The 25,497-nt window shown below is 28.0% G+C and overlaps 1 protein-coding gene across 1 annotated transcript in view; it reads right to left on the minus strand.

Annotated features, from left to right (window-relative positions):
• LOC147810985 (uncharacterized) overlaps positions 1 to 23,107 on the minus strand; it is a 55,624-nt gene extending 32,517 nt beyond the window's left edge. The window contains exon 1 of the mRNA XM_087161184.1: positions 22,954 to 23,107. Within this exon, the coding sequence (XP_087017310.1) occupies positions 22,954 to 22,977 (24 nt within the window). The 5' untranslated portion in view covers positions 22,978 to 23,107. The remainder of the gene's footprint in view (positions 1 to 22,953) is intronic.
• Positions 23,108 to 25,497: the final 2,390 nt, after the last annotated feature.

Raw genomic sequence — 25,497 nt, forward strand, 5'->3', positions numbered from 1 at the left:
TGAAAAATGTGTTTTTTTAAAATTCTGCATCAAAGGGTAAATCACAATAATTAAAGCCAAAATAGATTGTTTCTGAATTATTATTATTATTTAGATCTAAATAACTGCGGATAGGTGCAAATTTGAAAAGTCATCGTTTTGATGTGAGCCAGCTGTGATGTTTCTTTTAGATCTAAATACCTGTAAATGGGTGCAAATTTAAAAAGTTACCGTTTTGAAGTGAGTTAGCCGTGTTTGAAAGTTTTTACCTTTAACGCAGAAAACACGCACCGGTGTTTCACGCTGTATTTCATAACCGTGAATTATTATAATGTTAAATATAATATTTTTTCATATATTTTGGCCTTAATTAGTACATAATAGTGAAAAAAGTATGAAAAATATGCTTTTTTAAAATTCTGAATGAAAGGGTTAAATCACAATAATTAAGATCAAAATAAATTGTTTCTGATTTTCTGTTTCTTTCAGATCTAAATACCTGTAAATGGGTGCAAATTAGAAAAGTTATCGTTTTGAAGTGAGTTAGCCGTGTTTGAAAGTTTTTACCTTTAACACAGAAAAAGAAACTGGTGTTTCACGCTGTATTTCATAACCGAAAATTATTTTAATGGTAAATATAATATTTTTTCACATCTTTTGACCTTAATTAGTACATATTAATGAAAAAAGCATAAAAAATGTGTTTTTTTAAAATTCTGCATCAAAGGGTAAATCACAATAATTAAAGCCAAAATAGATTGTTTCTGAATTATTATTATTATTTAGATCTAAATAACTGCGGATAGGTGCAAATTTGAAAAGTCATCGTTTTGATGTGAGCCAGCTGTGATGTTTCTTTTAGATCTAAATACCTGTAAATGGGTGCAAATTTAAAAAGTTACCGTTTTGAAGTGAGTTAGCCGTGTTTGAAAGTTTTTACCTTTAACACAGAAAAAGACACTGGTGTTTCACGCTGTATTTCATAACCGAAAATTATTTTAATGGTAAATATAATATTTTTTCACATCTTTTGACCTTAATTAGTACATATTAATGAAAAAAGCATGAAAAATGTGTTTTTTTAAAATTCTGCATCAAAGGGTAAATCACAATAATTAAAGCCAAAATAGATTGTTTCTGAATTATTATTATTATTTAGATCTAAATAACTGCGGATAGGTGCAAATTTGAAAAGTCATCGTTTTGATGTGAGCCAGCTGTGATGTTTCTTTTAGATCTAAATACCTGTAAATGGGTGCAAATTTAAAAAGTTACCGTTTTGAAGTGAGTTAGCCGTGTTTGACAGTTTTTACCTTTAACACAGAAAAAGACACTGGTGTTTCACGCTGTATTTCATAACCGAAAATTATTTTAATGGTAAATATAATATTTTTTCACATCTTTTGACCTTAATTAGTACATATTAATGAAAAAAGCATGAAAAATGTGTTTTTTTAAAATTCTGCATCAAAGGGTAAATCACAATAATTAAAGCCAAAATAGATTGTTTCTGAATTATTATTATTATTTAGATCTAAATAACTGCGGATAGGTGCAAATTTGAAAAGTCATCGTTTTGATGTGAGCCAGCTGTGATGTTTCTTTTAGATCTAAATACCTGTAAATGGGTGCAAATTTAAAAAGTTACCGTTTTGAAGTGAGTTAGCCGTGTTTGAAAGTTTTTACCTTTAACACAGAAAAAGACACTGGTGTTTCACGCTGTATTTCATAACCGAAAATTATTTTAATGGTAAATATAATATTTTTTCACATCTTTTGACCTTAATTAGTACATATTAATGAAAAAAGCATGAAAAATGTGTTTTTTTAAAATTCTGCATCAAAGGGTAAATCACAATAATTAAAGCCAAAATAGATTGTTTCTGAATTATTATTATTATTTAGATCTAAATAACTGCGGATAGGTGCAAATTTGAAAAGTCATCGTTTTGATGTGAGCCAGCTGTGATGTTTCTTTTAGATCTAAATACCTGTAAATGGGTGCAAATTTAAAAAGTTACCGTTTTGAAGTGAGTTAGCCGTGTTTGAAAGTTTTTACCTTTAACACAGAAAAAGACACTGGTGTTTCACGCTGTATTTCATAACCGAAAATTATTTTAATGGTAAATATAATATTTTTTCACATCTTTTGACCTTAATTAGTACATATTAATGAAAAAAGCATGAAAAATGTGTTTTTTTAAAATTCTGCATCAAAGGGTAAATCACAATAATTAAAGCCAAAATAGATTGTTTCTGAATTATTATTATTATTTAGATCTAAATAACTGCGGATAGGTGCAAATTTGAAAAGTCATCGTTTTGATGTGAGCCAGCTGTGATGTTTCTTTTAGATCTAAATACCTGTAAATGGGTGCAAATTTAAAAAGTTACCGTTTTGAAGTGAGTTAGCCGTGTTTGAAAGTTTTTACCTTTAACACAGAAAAAGACACTGGTGTTTCACGCTGTATTTCATAACCGAAAATTATTTTAATGGTAAATATAATATTTTTTCACATCTTTTGACCTTAATTAGTACATATTAATGAAAAAAGCATGAAAAATGTGTTTTTTTAAAATTCTGCATCAAAGGGTAAATCACAATAATTAAAGCCAAAATAGATTGTTTCTGAATTATTATTATTATTTAGATCTAAATAACTGCGGATAGGTGCAAATTTGAAAAGTCATCGTTTTGATGTGAGCCAGCTGTGATGTTTCTTTTAGATCTAAATACCTGTAAATGGGTGCAAATTTAAAAAGTTACCGTTTTGAAGTGAGTTAGCCGTGTTTGAAAGTTTTTACCTTTAACACAGAAAAAGACACTGGTGTTTCACGCTGTATTTCATAACCGAAAATTATTTTAATGGTAAATATAATATTTTTTCACATCTTTTGACCTTAATTAGTACATATTAATGAAAAAAGCATGAAAAATGTGTTTTTTTAAAATTCTGCATCAAAGGGTAAATCACAATAATTAAAGCCAAAATAGATTGTTTCTGAATTATTATTATTATTTAGATCTAAATAACTGCGGATAGGTGCAAATTTGAAAAGTCATCGTTTTGATGTGAGCCAGCTGTGATGTTTCTTTTAGATCTAAATACCTGTAAATGGGTGCAAATTTAAAAAGTTACCGTTTTGAAGTGAGTTAGCCGTGTTTGAAAGTTTTTACCTTTAACGCAGAAAACACGCACCGGTGTTTCACGCTGTATTTCATAACCGTGAATTATTATAATGTTAAATATAATATTTTTTCATATATTTTGGCCTTAATTAGTACATAATAGTGAAAAAAGTATGAAAAATATGCTTTTTTAAAATTCTGAATGAAAGGGTTAAATCACAATAATTAAGATCAAAATAAATTGTTTCTGATTTTCTGTTTCTTTCAGATCTAAATACCTGTAAATGGGTGCAAATTTGAAAAGTTATCGTTTTGAAGTGAGTTAGCCGTGTTTGAAAGTTTTTACCTTTAACACAGAAAAAGACACTGGTGTTTCACGCTGTATTTCATAACCGAAAATTATTTTAATGGTAAATATAATATTTTTTCACATCTTTTGACCTTAATTAGTACATATTAATGAAAAAAGCATGAAAAATGTGTTTTTTTAAAATTCTGCATCAAAGGGTAAATCGCAATAATTAAAGCCAAAATAGATTGTTTCTGAATTATTATTATTATTTAGATCTAAATAACTGCGGATAGGTGCAAATTTGAAAAGTCATCGTTTTGATGTGAGCCAGCTGTGATGTTTCTTTTAGATCTAAATACCTGTAAATGGGTGCAAATTTAAAAAGTTACCGTTTTGAAGTGAGTTAGCCGTGTTTGAAAGTTTTTACCTTTAACGCAGAAAACACGCACCGGTGTTTCACGCTGTATTTCATAACCGTGAATTATTAAAATGTTAAATATAATATTTTTTCATATATTTTGGCCTTAATTAGTACATAATAGTGAAAAAAGTATGAAAAATATGCTTTTTTAAAATTCTGAATGAAAGGGTTAAATCACAATAATTAAGATCAAAATAAATTGTTTCTGATTTTCTGTTTCTTTCAGATCTAAATACCTGTAAATGGGTGCAAATTTGAAAAGTTATCGTTTTGAAGTGAGTTAGCCGTGTTTGAAAGTTTTTACCTTTAACACAGAAAAAGACACTGGTGTTTCACGCTGTATTTCATAACCGAAAATTATTTTAATGGTAAATATAATATTTTTTCACATCTTTTGACCTTAATTAGTACATATTAATGAAAAAAGCATGAAAAATGTGTTTTTTTAAAATTCTGCATCAAAGGGTAAATCACAATAATTAAAGCCAAAATAGATTGTTTCTGAATTATTATTATTATTTAGATCTAAATAACTGCGGATAGGTGCAAATTTGAAAAGTCATCGTTTTGATGTGAGCCAGCTGTGATGTTTCTTTTAGATCTAAATACCTGTAAATGGGTGCAAATTTAAAAAGTTACCGTTTTGAAGTGAGTTAGCCGTGTTTGAAAGTTTTTACCTTTAACACAGAAAAAGACACTGGTGTTTCACGCTGTATTTCATAACCGAAAATTATTTTAATGGTAAATATAATATTTTTTCACATCTTTTGACCTTAATTAGTACATATTAATGAAAAAAGCATGAAAAATGTGTTTTTTTAAAATTCTGCATCAAAGGGTAAATCACAATAATTAAAGCCAAAATAGATTGTTTCTGAATTATTATTATTATTTAGATCTAAATAACTGCGGATAGGTGCAAATTTGAAAAGTCATCGTTTTGATGTGAGCCAGCTGTGATGTTTCTTTTAGATCTAAATACCTGTAAATGGGTGCAAATTTAAAAAGTTACCGTTTTGAAGTGAGTTAGCCGTGTTTGAAAGTTTTTACCTTTAACACAGAAAAAGACACTGGTGTTTCACGCTGTATTTCATAACCGAAAATTATTTTAATGGTAAATATAATATTTTTTCACATCTTTTGACCTTAATTAGTACATATTAATGAAAAAAGCATGAAAAATGTGTTTTTTTTAAAATTCTGCATCAAAGGGTAAATCACAATAATTAAAGCCAAAATAGATTGTTTCTGAATTATTATTATTATTTAGATCTAAATAACTGCGGATAGGTGCAAATTTGAAAAGTCATCGTTTTGATGTGAGCCAGCTGTGATGTTTCTTTTAGATCTAAATACCTGTAAATGGGTGCAAATTTAAAAAGTTACCGTTTTGAAGTGAGTTAGCCGTGTTTGAAAGTTTTTACCTTTAACACAGAAAAAGACACTGGTGTTTCACGCTGTATTTCATAACCGAAAATTATTTTAATGGTAAATATAATATTTTTTCACATCTTTTGACCTTAATTAGTACATATTAATGAAAAAAGCATGAAAAATGTGTTTTTTTAAAATTCTGCATCAAAGGGTAAATCACAATAATTAAAGCCAAAATAGATTGTTTCTGAATTATTATTATTATTTAGATCTAAATAACTGCGGATAGGTGCAAATTTGAAAAGTCATCGTTTTGATGTGAGCCAGCTGTGATGTTTCTTTTAGATCTAAATACCTGTAAATGGGTGCAAATTTAAAAAGTTACCGTTTTGAAGTGAGTTAGCCGTGTTTGAAAGTTTTTACCTTTAACACAGAAAAAGACACTGGTGTTTCACGCTGTATTTCATAACCGAAAATTATTTTAATGGTAAATATGATATTTTTTCGCATCTTTTGACCTTAATTAGTACATATTAATGAAAAAAGCATGAAAAATGTGTTTTTTTAAAATTCTGCATCAAAGGGTAAATCACAATAATTAAAGCCAAAATAGATTGTTTCTGAATTATTATTATTATTTAGATCTAAATAACTGCGGATAGGTGCAAATTTGAAAAGTCATCGTTTTGATGTGAGCCAGCTGTGATGTTTCTTTTAGATCTAAATACCTGTAAATGGGTGCAAATTTAAAAAGTTACCGTTTTGAAGTGAGTTAGCCGTGTTTGAAAGTTTTTACCTTTAACGCAGAAAACACGCACCGGTGTTTCACGCTGTATTTCATAACCGTGAATTATTATAATGTTAAATATAATATTTTTTCATATATTTTGACCTTAATTAGTACATAATAGTGAAAAAAGTATGAAAAATATGCTTTTTTAAAATTCTGAATGAAAGGGTTAAATCCCAATAATTAAGATCAAAATAAATTGTTTCTGATTTTCTGTTTCTTTCAGATCTAAATACCTGTAAATGGGTGCAAATTTGAAAAGTTATCGTTTTGAAGTGAGTTAGCCGTGTTTGAAAGTTTTTACCTTTAACACAGAAAAAGACACTGGTGTTTCACGCTGTATTTCATAACCGAGAATTATTTTAATGGTAAATATAATATTTTTTCACATCTTTTGACCTTAATTAGTACATATTAATGAAAAAAGCATGAAAAATGTGTTTTTTTAAAATTCTGCATCAAAGGGTAAATCACAATAATTAAAGCCAAAATAGATTGTTTCTGAATTATTATTATTATTTAGATCTAAATAACTGCGGATAGGTGCAAATTTGAAAAGTCATCGTTTTGATGTGAGCCAGCTGTGATGTTTCTTTTAGATCTAAATACCTGTAAATGGGTGCAAATTTAAAAAGTTACCGTTTTGAAGTGAGTTAGCCGTGTTTGAAAGTTTTTACCTTTAACACAGAAAAAGACACTGGTGTTTCACGCTGTATTTCATAACCGAAAATTATTTTAATGGTAAATATAATATTTTTTCACATCTTTTGACCTTAATTAGTACATATTAATGAAAAAAGCATGAAAAATGTGTTTTTTTAAAATTCTGCATCAAAGGGTAAATCACAATAATTAAAGCCAAAATAGATTGTTTCTGAATTATTATTATTATTTAGATCTAAATAACTGCGGATAGGTGCAAATTTGAAAAGTCATCGTTTTGATGTGAGCCAGCTGTGATGTTTCTTTTAGATCTAAATACCTGTAAATGGGTGCAAATTTAAAAAGTTACCGTTTTGAAGTGAGTTAGCCGTGTTTGAAAGTTTTTACCTTTAACGCAGAAAACACGCACCGGTGTTTCACGCTGTATTTCATAACCGTGAATTATTATAATGTTAAATATAATATTTTTTCATATATTTTGGCCTTAATTAGTACATAATAGTGAAAAAAGTATGAAAAATATGCTTTTTTAAAATTCTGAATGAAAGGGTTAAATCACAATAATTAAGATCAAAATAAATTGTTTCTGATTTTCTGTTTCTTTCAGATCTAAATACCTGTAAATGGGTGCAAATTAGAAAAGTTATCGTTTTGAAGTGAGTTAGCCGTGTTTGAAAGTTTTTACCTTTAACACAGAAAAAGAAACTGGTGTTTCACGCTGTATTTCATAACCGAAAATTATTTTAATGGTAAATATAATATTTTTTCACATCTTTTGACCTTAATTAGTACATATTAATGAAAAAAGCATATAAAATGTGTTTTTTTAAAATTCTGCATCAAAGGGTAAATCACAATAATTAAAGCCAAAATAGATTGTTTCTGAATTATTATTATTATTTAGATCTAAATAACTGCGGATAGGTGCAAATTTGAAAAGTCATCGTTTTGATGTGAGCCAGCTGTGATGTTTCTTTTAGATCTAAATACCTGTAAATGGGTGCAAATTTAAAAAGTTACCGTTTTGAAGTGAGTTAGCCGTGTTTGAAAGTTTTTACCTTTAACACAGAAAAAGACACTGGTGTTTCACGCTGTATTTCATAACCGAAAATTATTTTAATGGTAAATATAATATTTTTTCACATCTTTTGACCTTAATTAGTACATATTAATGAAAAAAGCATGAAAAATGTGTTTTTTTAAAATTCTGCATCAAAGGGTAAATCACAATAATTAAAGCCAAAATAGATTGTTTCTGAATTATTATTATTATTTAGATCTAAATAACTGCGGATAGGTGCAAATTTGAAAAGTCATCGTTTTGATGTGAGCCAGCTGTGATGTTTCTTTTAGATCTAAATACCTGTAAATGGGTGCAAATTTAAAAAGTTACCGTTTTGAAGTGAGTTAGCCGTGTTTGACAGTTTTTACCTTTAACACAGAAAAAGACACTGGTGTTTCACGCTGTATTTCATAACCGAAAATTATTTTAATGGTAAATATAATATTTTTTCACATCTTTTGACCTTAATTAGTACATATTAATGAAAAAAGCATGAAAAATGTGTTTTTTTAAAATTCTGCATCAAAGGGTAAATCACAATAATTAAAGCCAAAATAGATTGTTTCTGAATTATTATTATTATTTAGATCTAAATAACTGCGGATAGGTGCAAATTTGAAAAGTCATCGTTTTGATGTGAGCCAGCTGTGATGTTTCTTTTAGATCTAAATACCTGTAAATGGGTGCAAATTTAAAAAGTTACCGTTTTGAAGTGAGTTAGCCGTGTTTGAAAGTTTTTACCTTTAACACAGAAAAAGACACTGGTGTTTCACGCTGTATTTCATAACCGAAAATTATTTTAATGGTAAATATAATATTTTTTCACATCTTTTGACCTTAATTAGTACATATTAATGAAAAAAGCATGAAAAATGTGTTTTTTTAAAATTCTGCATCAAAGGGTAAATCACAATAATTAAAGCCAAAATAGATTGTTTCTGAATTATTATTATTATTTAGATCTAAATAACTGCGGATAGGTGCAAATTTGAAAAGTCATCGTTTTGATGTGAGCCAGCTGTGATGTTTCTTTTAGATCTAAATACCTGTAAATGGGTGCAAATTTAAAAAGTTACCGTTTTGAAGTGAGTTAGCCGTGTTTGAAAGTTTTTACCTTTAACACAGAAAAAGACACTGGTGTTTCACGCTGTATTTCATAACCGAAAATTATTTTAATGGTAAATATAATATTTTTTCACATCTTTTGACCTTAATTAGTACATATTAATGAAAAAAGCATGAAAAATGTGTTTTTTTAAAATTCTGCATCAAAGGGTAAATCACAATAATTAAAGCCAAAATAGATTGTTTCTGAATTATTATTATTATTTAGATCTAAATAACTGCGGATAGGTGCAAATTTGAAAAGTCATCGTTTTGATGTGAGCCAGCTGTGATGTTTCTTTTAGATCTAAATACCTGTAAATGGGTGCAAATTTAAAAAGTTACCGTTTTGAAGTGAGTTAGCCGTGTTTGAAAGTTTTTACCTTTAACACAGAAAAAGACACTGGTGTTTCACGCTGTATTTCATAACCGAAAATTATTTTAATGGTAAATATAATATTTTTTCACATCTTTTGACCTTAATTAGTACATATTAATGAAAAAAGCATGAAAAATGTGTTTTTTTAAAATTCTGCATCAAAGGGTAAATCACAATAATTAAAGCCAAAATAGATTGTTTCTGAATTATTATTATTATTTAGATCTAAATAACTGCGGATAGGTGCAAATTTGAAAAGTCATCGTTTTGATGTGAGCCAGCTGTGATGTTTCTTTTAGATCTAAATACCTGTAAATGGGTGCAAATTTAAAAAGTTACCGTTTTGAAGTGAGTTAGCCGTGTTTGAAAGTTTTTACCTTTAACGCAGAAAACACGCACCGGTGTTTCACGCTGTATTTCATAACCGTGAATTATTATAATGTTAAATATAATATTTTTTCATATATTTTGGCCTTAATTAGTACATAATAGTGAAAAAAGTATGAAAAATATGCTTTTTTAAAATTCTGAATGAAAGGGTTAAATCACAATAATTAAGATCAAAATAAATTGTTTCTGATTTTCTGTTTCTTTCAGATCTAAATACCTGTAAATGGGTGCAAATTTGAAAAGTTATCGTTTTGAAGTGAGTTAGCCGTGTTTGAAAGTTTTTACCTTTAACACAGAAAAAGACACTGGTGTTTCACGCTGTATTTCATAACCGAAAATTATTTTAATGGTAAATATAATATTTTTTCACATCTTTTGACCTTAATTAGTACATATTAATGAAAAAAGCATGAAAAATGTGTTTTTTTAAAATTCTGCATCAAAGGGTAAATCGCAATAATTAAAGCCAAAATAGATTGTTTCTGAATTATTATTATTATTTAGATCTAAATAACTGCGGATAGGTGCAAATTTGAAAAGTCATCGTTTTGATGTGAGCCAGCTGTGATGTTTCTTTTAGATCTAAATACCTGTAAATGGGTGCAAATTTAAAAAGTTACCGTTTTGAAGTGAGTTAGCCGTGTTTGAAAGTTTTTACCTTTAACGCAGAAAACACGCACCGGTGTTTCACGCTGTATTTCATAACCGTGAATTATTAAAATGTTAAATATAATATTTTTTCATATATTTTGGCCTTAATTAGTACATAATAGTGAAAAAAGTATGAAAAATATGCTTTTTTAAAATTCTGAATGAAAGGGTTAAATCACAATAATTAAGATCAAAATAAATTGTTTCTGATTTTCTGTTTCTTTCAGATCTAAATACCTGTAAATGGGTGCAAATTTGAAAAGTTATCGTTTTGAAGTGAGTTAGCCGTGTTTGAAAGTTTTTACCTTTAACACAGAAAAAGACACTGGTGTTTCACGCTGTATTTCATAACCGAAAATTATTTTAATGGTAAATATAATATTTTTTCACATCTTTTGACCTTAATTAGTACATATTAATGAAAAAAGCATGAAAAATGTGTTTTTTTAAAATTCTGCATCAAAGGGTAAATCACAATAATTAAAGCCAAAATAGATTGTTTCTGAATTATTATTATTATTTAGATCTAAATAACTGCGGATAGGTGCAAATTTGAAAAGTCATCGTTTTGATGTGAGCCAGCTGTGATGTTTCTTTTAGATCTAAATACCTGTAAATGGGTGCAAATTTAAAAAGTTACCGTTTTGAAGTGAGTTAGCCGTGTTTGAAAGTTTTTACCTTTAACACAGAAAAAGACACTGGTGTTTCACGCTGTATTTCATAACCGAAAATTATTTTAATGGTAAATATAATATTTTTTCACATCTTTTGACCTTAATTAGTACATATTAATGAAAAAAGCATGAAAAATGTGTTTTTTTAAAATTCTGCATCAAAGGGTAAATCACAATAATTAAAGCCAAAATAGATTGTTTCTGAATTATTATTATTATTTAGATCTAAATAACTGCGGATAGGTGCAAATTTGAAAAGTCATCGTTTTGATGTGAGCCAGCTGTGATGTTTCTTTTAGATCTAAATACCTGTAAATGGGTGCAAATTTAAAAAGTTACCGTTTTGAAGTGAGTTAGCCGTGTTTGAAAGTTTTTACCTTTAACACAGAAAAAGACACTGGTGTTTCACGCTGTATTTCATAACCGAAAATTATTTTAATGGTAAATATAATATTTTTTCACATCTTTTGACCTTAATTAGTACATATTAATGAAAAAAGCATGAAAAATGTGTTTTTTTTAAAATTCTGCATCAAAGGGTAAATCACAATAATTAAAGCCAAAATAGATTGTTTCTGAATTATTATTATTATTTAGATCTAAATAACTGCGGATAGGTGCAAATTTGAAAAGTCATCGTTTTGATGTGAGCCAGCTGTGATGTTTCTTTTAGATCTAAATACCTGTAAATGGGTGCAAATTTAAAAAGTTACCGTTTTGAAGTGAGTTAGCCGTGTTTGAAAGTTTTTACCTTTAACACAGAAAAAGACACTGGTGTTTCACGCTGTATTTCATAACCGAAAATTATTTTAATGGTAAATATGATATTTTTTCACATCTTTTGACCTTAATTAGTACATATTAATGAAAAAAGCATGAAAAATGTGTTTTTTTAAAATTCTGCATCAAAGGGTAAATCACAATAATTAAAGCCAAAATAGATTGTTTCTGAATTATTATTATTATTTAGATCTAAATAACTGCGGATAGGTGCAAATTTGAAAAGTCATCGTTTTGATGTGAGCCAGCTGTGATGTTTCTTTTAGATCTAAATACCTGTAAATGGGTGCAAATTTAAAAAGTTACCGTTTTGAAGTGAGTTAGCCGTGTTTGAAAGTTTTTACCTTTAACGCAGAAAACACGCACCGGTGTTTCACGCTGTATTTCATAACCGTGAATTATTATAATGTTAAATATAATATTTTTTCATATATTTTGGCCTTAATTAGTACATAATAGTGAAAAAAGTATGAAAAATATGCTTTTTTAAAATTCTGAATGAAAGGGTTAAATCCCAATAATTAAGATCAAAATAAATTGTTTCTGATTTTCTGTTTCTTTCAGATCTAAATACCTGTAAATGGGTGCAAATTTGAAAAGTTATCGTTTTGAAGTGAGTTAGCCGTGTTTGAAAGTTTTTACCTTTAACACAGAAAAAGACACTGGTGTTTCACGCTGTATTTCATAACCGAAAATTATTTTAATGGTAAATATAATATTTTTTCACATCTTTTGACCTTAATTAGTACATATTAATGAAAAAAGCATGAAAAATGTGTTTTTTTAAAATTCTGCATCAAAGGGTAAATCACAATAATTAAAGCCAAAATAGATTGTTTCTGAATTATTATTATTATTTAGATCTAAATAACTGCGGATAGGTGCAAATTTGAAAAGTCATCGTTTTGATGTGAGCCAGCTGTGATGTTTCTTTTAGATCTAAATACCTGTAAATGGGTGCAAATTTAAAAAGTTACCGTTTTGAAGTGAGTTAGCCGTGTTTGAAAGTTTTTACCTTTAACACAGAAAAAGACACTGGTGTTTCACGCTGTATTTCATAACCGAAAATTATTTTAATGGTAAATATAATATTTTTTCACATCTTTTGACCTTAATTAGTACATATTAATGAAAAAAGCATGAAAAATGTGTTTTTTTAAAATTCTGCATCAAAGGGTAAATCACAATAATTAAAGCCAAAATAGATTGTTTCTGAATTATTATTATTATTTAGATCTAAATAACTGCGGATAGGTGCAAATTTGAAAAGTCATCGTTTTGATGTGAGCCAGCTGTGATGTTTCTTTTAGATCTAAATACCTGTAAATGGGTGCAAATTTAAAAAGTTACCGTTTTGAAGTGAGTTAGCCGTGTTTGAAAGTTTTTACCTTTAACACAGAAAAAGACACTGGTGTTTCACGCTGTATTTCATAACCGAAAATTATTTTAATGGTAAATATAATATTTTTTCACATCTTTTGACCTTAATTAGTACATATTAATGAAAAAAGCATGAAAAATGTGTTTTTTTAAAATTCTGCATCAAAGGGTAAATCACAATAATTAAAGCCAAAATAGATTGTTTCTGAATTATTATTATTATTTAGATCTAAATAACTGCGGATAGGTGCAAATTTGAAAAGTCATCGTTTTGATGTGAGCCAGCTGTGATGTTTCTTTTAGATCTAAATACCTGTAAATGGGTGCAAATTTAAAAAGTTACCGTTTTGAAGTGAGTTAGCCGTGTTTGAAAGTTTTTACCTTTAACGCAGAAAACACGCACCGGTGTTTCACGCTGTATTTCATAACCGTGAATTATTATAATGTTAAATATAATATTTTTTCATATATTTTGGCCTTAATTAGTACATAATAGTGAAAAAAGTATGAAAAATATGCTTTTTTAAAATTCTGAATGAAAGGGTTAAATCACAATAATTAAGATCAAAATAAATTGTTTCTGATTTTCTGTTTCTTTCAGATCTAAATACCTGTAAATGGGTGCAAATTTGAAAAGTTATCGTTTTGAAGTGAGTTAGCCGTGTTTGAAAGTTTTTACCTTTAACACAGAAAAAGACACTGGTGTTTCACGCTGTATTTCATAACCGAAAATTATTTTAATGGTAAATATAATATTTTTTCACATCTTTTGACCTTAATTAGTACATATTAATGAAAAAAGCATGAAAAATGTGTTTTTTTAAAATTCTGCATCAAAGGGTAAATCACAATAATTAAAGCCAAAATAGATTGTTTCTGAATTATTATTATTATTTAGATCTAAATAACTGCAGATAGGTGCAAATTTGAAAAGTCATCGTTTTGATGTGAGCCAGCTGTGATGTTTCTTTTAGATCTAAATACCTGTAAATGGGTGCAAATTTAAAAAGTTACCGTTTTGAAGTGAGTTAGCCGTGTTTGAAAGTTTTTACCTTTAACACAGAAAAAGACACTGGTGTTTCACGCTGTATTTCATAACCGAAAATTATTTTAATGGTAAATATAATATTTTTTCACATCTTTTGACCTTAATTAGTACATATTAATGAAAAAAGCATGAAAAATGTGTTTTTTTAAAATTCTGCATCAAAGGGTAAATCACAATAATTAAAGCCAAAATAGATTGTTTCTGAATTATTATTATTATTTAGATCTAAATAACTGCGGATAGGTGCAAATTTGAAAAGTCATCGTTTTGATGTGAGCCAGCTGTGATGTTTCTTTTAGATCTAAATACCTGTAAATGGGTGCAAATTTGAAAAGTTATCGTTTTGAAGTGAGTTAGCCGTGTTTGAAAGTTTTTACCTTTAACACAGAAAAAGACACTGGTGTTTCACGCTGTATTTCATAACCGAAAATTATTTTAATGGTAAATATAATATTTTTTCGCATCTTTTGACCTTAATTAGTACATATTAATGAAAAAAGCATGAAAAATGTGTTTTTTTAAAATTCTGCATCAAAGGGTAAATCACAATAATTAAAGCCAAAATAGATTGTTTCTGAATTATTATTATTATTTAGATCTAAATAACTGCGGATAGGTGCAAATTTGAAAAGTCATCGTTTTGATGTGAGCCAGCTGTGATGTTTCTTTTAGATCTAAATACCTGTAAATGGGTGCAAATTTGAAAAGTTATCGTTTTGAAGTGAGTTAGCCGTGTTTGAAAGTTTTTACCTTTAACACAGAAAAAGACACTGGTGTTTCACGCTGTATTTCATAACCGAAAATTATTTTAATGGTAAATATAATATTTTTTCACATCTTTTGACCTTAATTAGTACATATTAATGAAAAAAGCATGAAAAATGTGTTTTTTTAAAATTCTGCATCAAAGGGTAAATCACAATAATTAAAGCCAAAATAGATTGTTTCTGAATTATTATTATTATTTAGATCTAAATAACTGCGGATAGGTGCAAATTTGAAAAGTCATCGTTTTGATGTGAGCCAGCTGTGATGTTTCTTTTAGATCTAAATACCTGTAAATGGGTGCAAATTTGAAAAGTTACCGTTTTGAAGTGAGTTAGCCGTGTTTGAAAGTTTTTACCTTTAACACAGAAAAAGACACTGGTGTTTCACGCTGTATTTCATAACCGAAAATTATTTTAATGGTAAATATAATATTTTTTCACATCTTTTGACCTTAATTAGTACATATTAATGAAAAAAGCATGAAAAATGTGTTTTTTTAAAATTCTGCATCAAAGGGTTAAATCACAATAATTAAAGCCAAAATAGATTGTTTCTGAATTATTATTATTATTTAGATCTAAATAACTGCGGATAGGTGCAAATTTGAAAAGTCATCGTTTTGATGTGAGCCAGCTGTGATGTTTCTTTTAGATCTAAATACCTGTAAATGGGTGCAAATTTGAAAAGTTACCGTTTTGAAGTGAGTTAGCCGTGTTTGAAAGTTTTTACCTTTAACACAGAAAAAGACACTGGTGTTTCACGCTGTATTTCATAACCGAAAATTATTTTAATGGCAAATATAATATTTTTTCACATCTTTTGACCTTAATTAGTACATATTAATGAAAAAAGCATGAAAAATGTGTTTTTTTAAAATTCTGCATCAAAGGGTTAAATCACAATAATTAAAGCCAAAATAGATTGTTTCTGAATTATTATTATTATTTAGATCTAAATAACTGCGGATAGGTGCAAATTTGAAAAGTCATCGTTTTGATGTGAGCCAGCTGTGATGTTTCTTTTAGATCTAAATACCTGTAAATGGGTGCAAATTTAAAAAGTTACCGTTTTGAAGTGAGTTAGCCGTGTTTGAAAGTTTTTACCTTTAACACAGAAAAAGACACTGGTGTTTCACGCTGTATTTCATAACCGAAAATTATTTTAATGGTAAATATAATATTTTTTCACATCTTTTGACCTTAATTAGTACATATTAATGAAAAAAGCATGAAAAATGTGTTTTTTTAAAATTCTGCATCAAAGGGTTAAATCACAATAATTAAAGCCAAAATAGATTGTTTCTGAATTATTATTATTATTTAGATCTAAATAACTGCGGATAGGTGCAAATTTGAAAAGTCATCGTTTTGATGTGAGCCAGCTGTGATGTTTCTTTTAGATCTAAATACCTGTAAATGGGTGCAAATTTAAAAAGTTACCGTTTTGAAGTGAGTTAGCCGTGTTTGAAAGTTTTTACCTTTAACACAGAAAAAGACACTGGTGTTTCACGCTGTATTTCATAACCGAAAATTATTTTAATGGTAAATATAATATTTTTTCACATCTTTTGACCTTAATTAGTACATATTAATGAAAAAAGCATGAAAAATGTGTTTTTTTTAAATTCTGCATCAAAGGGTTAAATCACAATAATTAAAGCCAAAATAGATTGTTTCTGAATTATTATTATTATTTAGATCTAAATAACTGCGGATAGGTGCAAATTTGAAAAGTCATCGTTTTGATGTGAGCCAGCTGTGATGTTTCTTTTAGATCTAAATACCTGTAAATGGGTGCAAATTTAAAAAGTTACCGTTTTGAAGTGAGTTAGCCGTGTTTGAAAGTTTTTACCTTTAACGCAGAAAAAGACACTGGTGTTTCACGCTGTATTTCATAACCGTGAATTATTATAATGTTAAATATAATATTTTTTCACATCTTTTGACCTTAATTAGTACATATTAATGAAAAAAGCATGAAAAATGTGTTTTTTTAAAATTCTGCATCAAAGGGTTAAATCACAATAATTAAAGCCAAAATAGATTGTTTCTGAATTATTATTATTATTTAGATCTAAATAACTGCGGATAGGTGCAAATTTGAAAAGTCATCGTTTTGATGCGAGCCAGCTGTGATGTTTCTTTTAGATCTAAATACCTGTAAATGGGTGCAAATTTAAAAAGTTACCGTTTTGAAGTGAGTTAGCCGTGTTTGAAAGTTTTTACCTTTAACACAGAAAAAGACACTGGTGTTTCACGCTGTATTTCATAACCGAAAATTATTTTAATGGTAAATATAATATTTTTTCACATCTTTTGACCTTAATTAGTACATATTAATGAAAAAAGCATGAAAAATGTGTTTTTTTAAAATTCTGTATCAAAGGGTTAAATCACAATAATTAAAGCCAAAATAGATTGTTTCTGAATTATTATTATTATTTAGATCTAAATAACTGCGGATAGGTGCAAATTTGAAAAGTCATCGTTTTGATGTGAGCCAGCTGTGATGTTTCTTTTAGATCTAAATACCTGTAAATGGGTGCAAATTTAAAAAGTTACCGTTTTGAAGTGAGTTAGCCGTGTTTGAAAGTTTTTACCTTTAACACAGAAAAAGACACTGGTGTTTCACGCTGTATTTCATAACCGAAAATTATTTTAATGGTAAATATAATATTTTTTCACATCTTTTGACCTTAATTAGTACATATTAATGAAAAAAGCATGAAAAATGTGTTTTTTTAAAATTCTGCATCAAAGGGTTAAATCACGATAATTAAAGCCAAAATAGATTGTTTCTGAATTATTATTATTATTTAGATCTAAATAACTGCGGATAGGTGCAAATTTGAAAAGTCATCGTTTTGATGTGAGCCAGCTGTGATGTTTCTTTTAGATCTAAATACCTGTAAATGGGTGCAAATTTAAAAAGTTACCGTTTTGAAGTGAGTTAGCCGTGTTTGAAAGTTTTTACCTTTAACACAGAAAAAGACACTGGTGTTTCACGCTGTATTTCATAACCGAAAATTATTTTAATGGTAAATATAATATTTTTTCACATCTTTTGACCTTAATTAGTACATATTAATGAAAAAAGCATGAAAAATGTGTTTTTTTAAAATTCTGCATCAAAGGTTTAAATCACAATAATTAAAGCCAAAATAGATTGTTTCTGAATTATTATTATTATTTAGATCTAAATAACTGCGGATAGGTGCAAATTTGAAAAGTCATCGTTTTGATGTGAGCCAGCTGTGATGTTTCTTTTAGATCTAAATACCTGTAAATGGGTGCAAATTTTAAAAGTTACCGTTTTGAAGTGAGTTAGCCGTGTTTGAAAGTTTTTACCTTTAACACAGAAAAAGACACTGGTGTTTCACGCTGTATTTCATAACCGAAAATTATTTTAATGGTAAATATAATATTTTTTCACATCTTTTGACCTTAATTAGTACATATTAATGAAAAAAGCATGAAAAATGTGTTTTTTTAAAATTCTGCATCAAAGGGTAAATCACAATAATTAAAGCCAAAATAGATTGTTTCTGAATTATTATTATTATTTAGATCTAAATAACTGCGGATAGGTGCAAATTTGAAAAGTCATCGTTTTGATGTGAGCCAGCTGTGATGTTTCTTTTAGATCTAAATACCTGTAAATGGGTGCAAATTTAAAAAGTTACCGTTTTGAAGTGAGTTAGCCGTGTTTGAAAGTTTTTACCTTTAACACAGAAAAAGACACTGGTGTTTCACGCTGTATTTCATAACCGAAAATTATTTTAATGGTAAATATAATATTTTTTCACATCTTTTGACCTTAATTAGTACATATTAATGAAAAAAGCATGAAAAATGTGTTTTTTTAAAATTCTGCATCAAAGGGTTAAATCACAATAATTAAAGCCAAAATAGATTGTTTCTGAATTATTATTATTATTTAGATCTAAATAACTGCGGATAGGTGCAAATTTGAAAAGTCATCGTTTTGATGTGAGCCAGCTGTGATGTTTCTTTTAGATCTAAATACCTGTAAATGGGTGCAAATTTAAAAAGTTACCGTTTTGAAGTGAGTTAGCCGTGTTTGAAAGTTTTTACCTTTAACACAGAAAAAGACACTGGTGTTTCACGCTGTATTTCATAACCGAAAATTATTTTAATGGTAAATATAATATTTTTTCACATCTTTTGACCTTAATTAGTACATATTAATGAAAAAAGCATGAAAAATGTGTTTTTTTAAAATTCTGCATCAAAGGGTTAAATCACAATAATTAAAGCCAAAATAGATTGTTTCTGAATTATTATTATTATTTAGATCTAAATAACTGCGGATAGGTGCAAATTTGAAAAGTCATCGTTTTGATGTGAGCCAGCTGTGATGTTTCTTTTAGATCTAAATACCTGTAAATGGGTGCAAATTTAAAAAGTTACCGTTTTGAAGTGAGTTAGCCGTGTTTGAAAGTTTTTACCTTTAACACAGAAAAAGACACTGGTGTTTCACGCTGTATTTCATAACCGAAAATTATTTTAATGGTAAATATAATATTTTTTCACATCTTTTGACCTTAATTAGTACATATTAATGAAAAAAGCATGAAAAATGTGTTTTTTTAAAATTCTGCATCAAAGGGTTAAATCACAATAATTAAAGCCAAAATAGATTGTTTCTGAATTATTATTATTATTTAGATCTAAATAACTGCGGATAGGTGCAAATTTGAAAAGTCATCGTTTTGATGTGAGCCAGCTGTGATGTTTCTTTTAGATCTAAATACCTGTAAATGGGTGCAAATTTAAAAAGTTACCGTTTTGAAGTGAGTTAGCCGTGTTTGAAAGTTTTTACCTTTAACACAGAAAAAGACACTGGTGTTTCACGCTGTATTTCATAACCGAAAATTATTTTAATGGTAAATATAATATTTTTTCACATCTTTTGACCTTAATTAGTACATATTAATGAAAAAAGCATGAAAAATGTGTTTTTTTAAAATTCTGCATCAAAGGGTTAAATCACAATAATTAAAGCCAAAATAGATTGTTTCTGAATTATTATTATTATTTAGATCTAAATAACTGCGGATAGGTGCAAATTTGAAAAGTCATCGTTTTGATGTGAGCCAGCTGTGATGTTTCTTTTAGATCTAAATACCTGTAAATGGGTGCAAATTTAAAAAGTTACCGTTTTGAAGTGAGTTAGCCGTGTTTGAAAGTTTTTACCTTTAACACAGAAAAAGACACTGGTGTTTCACGCTGTATTTCATAACCGAAAATTATTTTAATGGTAAATATAATATTTTTTCACATCTTTTGACCTTAATTAGTACATATTAATGAAAAAAGCATGAAAAATGTGTTTTTTTAAAATTCTGCATCAAAGGTTTAAATCACAATAATTAAAGCCAAAATAGATTGTTTCTGAATTATTATTATTATTTAGATCTAAATAACTGCGGATAGGTGCAAATTTGAAAAGTCATCGTTTTGATGTGAGCCAGCTGTGATGTTTCTTTTAGATCTAAATACCTGTAAATGGGTGCAAATTTAAAAAGTTACCGTTTTGAAGTGAGTTAGCCGTGTTTGAAAGTTTTTACCTTTAACACAGAAAAAGACACTGGTGTTTCACGCTGTATTTCATAACCGAAAATTATTTTAATGGTAAATATAATATTTTTTCACATCTTTTGACCTTAATTAGTACATATTAATGAAAAAAGCATGAAAAATGTGTTTTTTTTAAATTCTGCATCAAAGGTTTAAATCACAATAATTAAAGCCAAAATAGATTGTTTCTGAATTATTATTATTATTTAGATCTAAATAACTGCGGATAGGTGCAAATTTGAAAAGTCATCGTTTTGATGTGAGCCAGCTGTGATGTTTCTTTTAGATCTAAATACCTGTAAATGGGTGCAAATTTAAAAAGTTACCGTTTTGAAGTGAGTTAGCCGTGTTTGAAAGTTTTTACCTTTAACACAGAAAAAGACACTGGTGTTTCACGCTGTATTTCATAACCGAAAATTATTTTAATGGTAAATATAATATTTTTTCACATCTTTTGACCTTAATTAGTACATATTAATGAAAAAAGCATGAAAAATGTGTTTTTTTAAAATTCTGCATCAAAGGGTTAAATCACAATAATTAAAGCCAAAATAGATTGTTTCTGAATTATTATTATTATTTAGATCTAAATAACTGCGGATAGGTGCAAATTTGAAAAGTCATCGTTTTGATGTGAGCCAGCTGTGATGTTTCTTTTAGATCTAAATACCTGTAAATGGGTGCAAATTTAAAAAGTTACCGTTTTGAAGTGAGTTAGCCGTGTTTGAAAGTTTTTACCTTTAACACAGAAAAAGACACTGGTGTTTCACGCTGTATTTCATAACCGAAAATTATTTTAATGGTAAATATAATATTTTTTCACATCTTTTGACCTTAATTAGTACATATTAATGAAAAAAGCATGAAAAATGTGTTTTTTTTAAAATTCTGCATCAAAGGGTTAAATCACAATAATTAAAGCCAAAATAGATTGTTTCTGAATTATTATTATTATTTAGATCTAAATAACTGCGGATAGGTGCAAATTTGAAAAGTCATCGTTTTAATGTGAGCCAGCTGTGATGTTTCTTTTAGATCTAAATACCTGTAAATGGGTGCAAATTTAAAAAGTTACCGTTTTGAAGTGAGTTAGCCGTGTTTGAAAGTTTTTACCTTTAACACAGAAAAAGACACTGGTGTTTCACGCTGTATTTCATAACCGAAAATTATTTTAATGGTAAATATAATATTTTTTCACATCTTTTGACCTTAATTAGTACATATTAATGAAAAAAGCATGAAAAATGTGTTTTTTTTAAATTCTGCATCAAAGGGTTAAATCACAATAATTAAAGCCAAAATAGATTGTTTCTGAATTATTATTATTATTTAGATCTAAATAACTGCGGATAGGTGCAAATTTGAAAAGTCATCGTTTTGATGTGAGCCAGCTGTGATGTTTCTTTTAGATCTAAATACCTGTAAATGGGTGCAAATTTAAAAAGTTACCGTTTTGAAGTGAGTTAGCCGTGTTTGAAAGTTTTTACCTTTAACACAGAAAAAGACACTGGTGTTTCACGCTGTATTTCATAACCGAAAATTATTTTAATGGTAAATATAATATTTTTTCACATCTTTTGACCTTAATTAGTACATATTAATGAAAAAAGCATGAAAAATGTGTTTTTTTAAAATTCTGCATCAAAGGGTTAAATCACAATAATTAAAGCCAAAATAGATTGTTTCTGAATTATTATTATTATTTAGATCTAAATAACTGCGGATAGGTGCAAATTTGAAAAGTCATCGTTTTGATGTGAGCCAGCTGTGATGTTTCTTTTAGATCTAAATACCTGTAAATGGGTGCAAATTTAAAAAGTTACCGTTTTGAAGTGAGTTTGCCGTGCTCGAAAGTTTTTACCTTTAACACAGAAAAAGACACTGGTTTTTCAAACTGTATTTCAAAACCGAAAATTATTTTAATGGTAAATGTAATATTTTTTCACATTTTTTGACCTTAATTAGTTCAGAATATTGAAAAAAGCATGAAAAATATGTTTTTAAAAAAAAGTCTGCATCAAAGGGTTAAATCACAATAATTAAAGTCGAAATAAATTGTTTCTGAATTTTTGCTTTCTTTTAGATCTAAATAACTGTAAATGGGTGCAAATTTGAAAAGTTATCGTTTTGAAGTGAGCCAACCGTGTTTTGAATACTTTACCTTTTACGCAGAAAAAAGACATCGGTGTTTTATGCCGTATATCATAACCATAAACTGTTAAAATGCTACATATATTTTTCGCTCATTTCGATGTAAATTAACTCATAATAATGAAAATAGTATGAAAAATATGATTAATAAGAATTTTGCGTCAAAAGGTTAAAGCGCAATAATTAAAATCAAAATAAAAAGTTTATAAATTGTTATTTTAATTGATTAAAGGATAAAAAAAAACTGCTATAATTAATTTTATGAAAGATTAATCAGTAAAGTAAGAAATGGGTTTGCTAATTAAACTCTACTCACTTGAGATGTTGCGGAGTTATACATATTCCCACTCACTAAATTAAGTTTGAGTCAACAATAGAACTTTTAAATTAATGTGTCAGAGTTTTTCTCACAATATTCTTAAAATGTGACAATCAAGGAAATGGAATAAAATCTTGTCTGTCTAAAAATCGACACCCGCCCAAATCTCATCCTCCAATAAAACCAAGAAGAAAAAAAAAAAAAAAAAAAAGTGAGAAAAGAAAGCAAAAAAGGGAAAATGGGGGTAAGGGGGAGAGAAGTACGTGAATGAACTAGATCAATAGGGATTAGTATGAATTCTCCCTATTATATGGCACTTTGTTTAAGCATTTTCAGTTCTAGGTGTCAATAAAGCGAGATTTGATTTTCGGCGGATAAACTGATGACGTATAAATGGTAGGGTTTTCTATTGGTGGATATATCGAGCATGCGTGGTTTCTCTGAATTCAGCGGGTAAGGTGCGATTGGTTAATATTAAGTTTTGAATAAATATTTTGATAATAGTATATTATATATGCAATGCTGAATTTAAAATATGACGTGTTCATTAATTTTTAAGGTTTCAAAATTGAAATTTTGAAAATTTTAAGGTATTCTGAATTTATAGTTAATCAGTATGAGGCATTATAAGATTTTAATAATAAAATCAAAGAATATATTTTTTTGTAAAAATATTCTGTCTTACTTTTTAAATATATTTTATTGCATAATTTTATCCAGCAAAAGTAGGCGTTGTTTAATGTTTAAAAGATGAGTAAATTTTTCTTTTCTACTATTTTGATTGAAATATTGTGATCATTAAAATATCCAAATAATTAATTTTAGACATTTATTAGAAAGTACTGCTGAACATTCTAGTAAAATTTATAAAATTAAAAATATGACCTAGTTATCAGATTTTAAGAATATTTTTTCGATAAATTTGCAATTTTATAAATTTTTGGAATTAATGTTGAGTAAATATAAAGCTGTTTAAAATGTCTTCTTATAAAAGTGTTCAAATTTTTTAATGTAAAAAATATTTAAATATTTAATAATTGTGTAATGAAAAAATATGAAATTTTTTTTATTTATTACATAATATTTTTTATCGAATTAAAATAAATAAGACACGATAAACGTATAAATAAATTATTCCGAATATTTCATTTTAAAATTTTCGATCAAAAAAATATGTAGATTTAAATTAAGAATTATGAATTAAATTGTTTTTTTAAAAATCATTTTGTTCTTACTGTTTTCAGGTTGTTTGTTGTTACTAATATGAAAGTACTTTTAAGGGGAATTTTTTCTCAAGTAATGTCATGTTTTACAATGCCAATTATTACTTGGAATTTTTCCTTATTTTTCAGTATCGTATTTTCGTCAGACTTAGTTTAAAATATTATTTTTATTCTTCACTTCATGTTCGTAACAGCCTAATTCCGGCTAGTTTGTTACTAAACCATGAATTCATTCTATTAGCTAATCAAAAGTAAACTTTAAGGGAAACACTATATTCATATTTTTTGTAAGAATGAGTTGAAATTTGCTTTTAAAATTTAATTTATTACTGATTGCTGTAGTTTTCACTCGTAGCAAATTTTTTTTCTTGCACAACTTGCATTATTCTGCTGTGTTTATACATTGTTAGAAATTTCTCTGAAAAAATTGTTAAGTAACAATTTATTATTGTTATTTTATCATATTCAAACAAAACAGTAAAAATAACCATAAATAAGATGGTATTCAAGTTGTAAACTGTGAGAAATGCGTGTTTTCTTTCTATGAACTTGCTTTCACCTAATGCGAATAATCAACCTAATGAAGCCACCTAATCAGCCTAATGGCCCACCTAATAAAGCCACTCATGCAGTTGGGTATACATTATAGCCGAGAGGGCTCTTTTGTCACTCTTATGACAGACAGAAGTCCCAGCGTTGACACAACAATATTTCCTTCATTCCTTTTAACACATGAAGAGTTTCCAGTGCCGTGCACTCCCCAATTTGTGACCCTAGACTATTAAAATACGATGCCTTCATTCACTCATAGATTTCAGCACTACAAGGCAGCTAAAAAAAAGGAAAGGCTAGTATTTCCCACCGCTTACGATAAGTGAAACAACCAGATGAACTAGTTAAACCACATGTCACGGTTGATTTGACGTAACACAACTCAACCACAGCCTGACTTCAATGTCCATTGCCTAACGAAAAGCCTAGTTCAGATGTCCAGTTAAATTTCTTTTCCACTGTTTTGAAACCATGCTAGTTGTAAATGTTTAAAAAACCGTATAGTTCTGTATTCATGTTTTTTTTTTTACCATACTAGTTGAAAACGGTTTTAAAATCATGAAGGTAAAAAAATGTTCTTTTCCATAAACTGTTTACATGACACGTTTACATGACAGCTTAATTGACAGACTTAATTGACAGACATTACGCTTAATTGACAGACTGCTGCCGGTTACATTATTCCTCCAAGGAATTTTCGAAAATTAGTCATAAAAAATCCGCATTAGTCATAAAAATTATTCCATTTCATTCAGAAAAATAATTC

This window comes from Parasteatoda tepidariorum, chromosome 4, assembly GCF_982258835.1.
Source record: "Parasteatoda tepidariorum strain Cologne lab strain chromosome 4, Ptep-v5.0, whole genome shotgun sequence".
In the NCBI taxonomy this organism is placed as follows: Eukaryota; Metazoa; Arthropoda; class Arachnida; order Araneae; family Theridiidae; genus Parasteatoda; species Parasteatoda tepidariorum.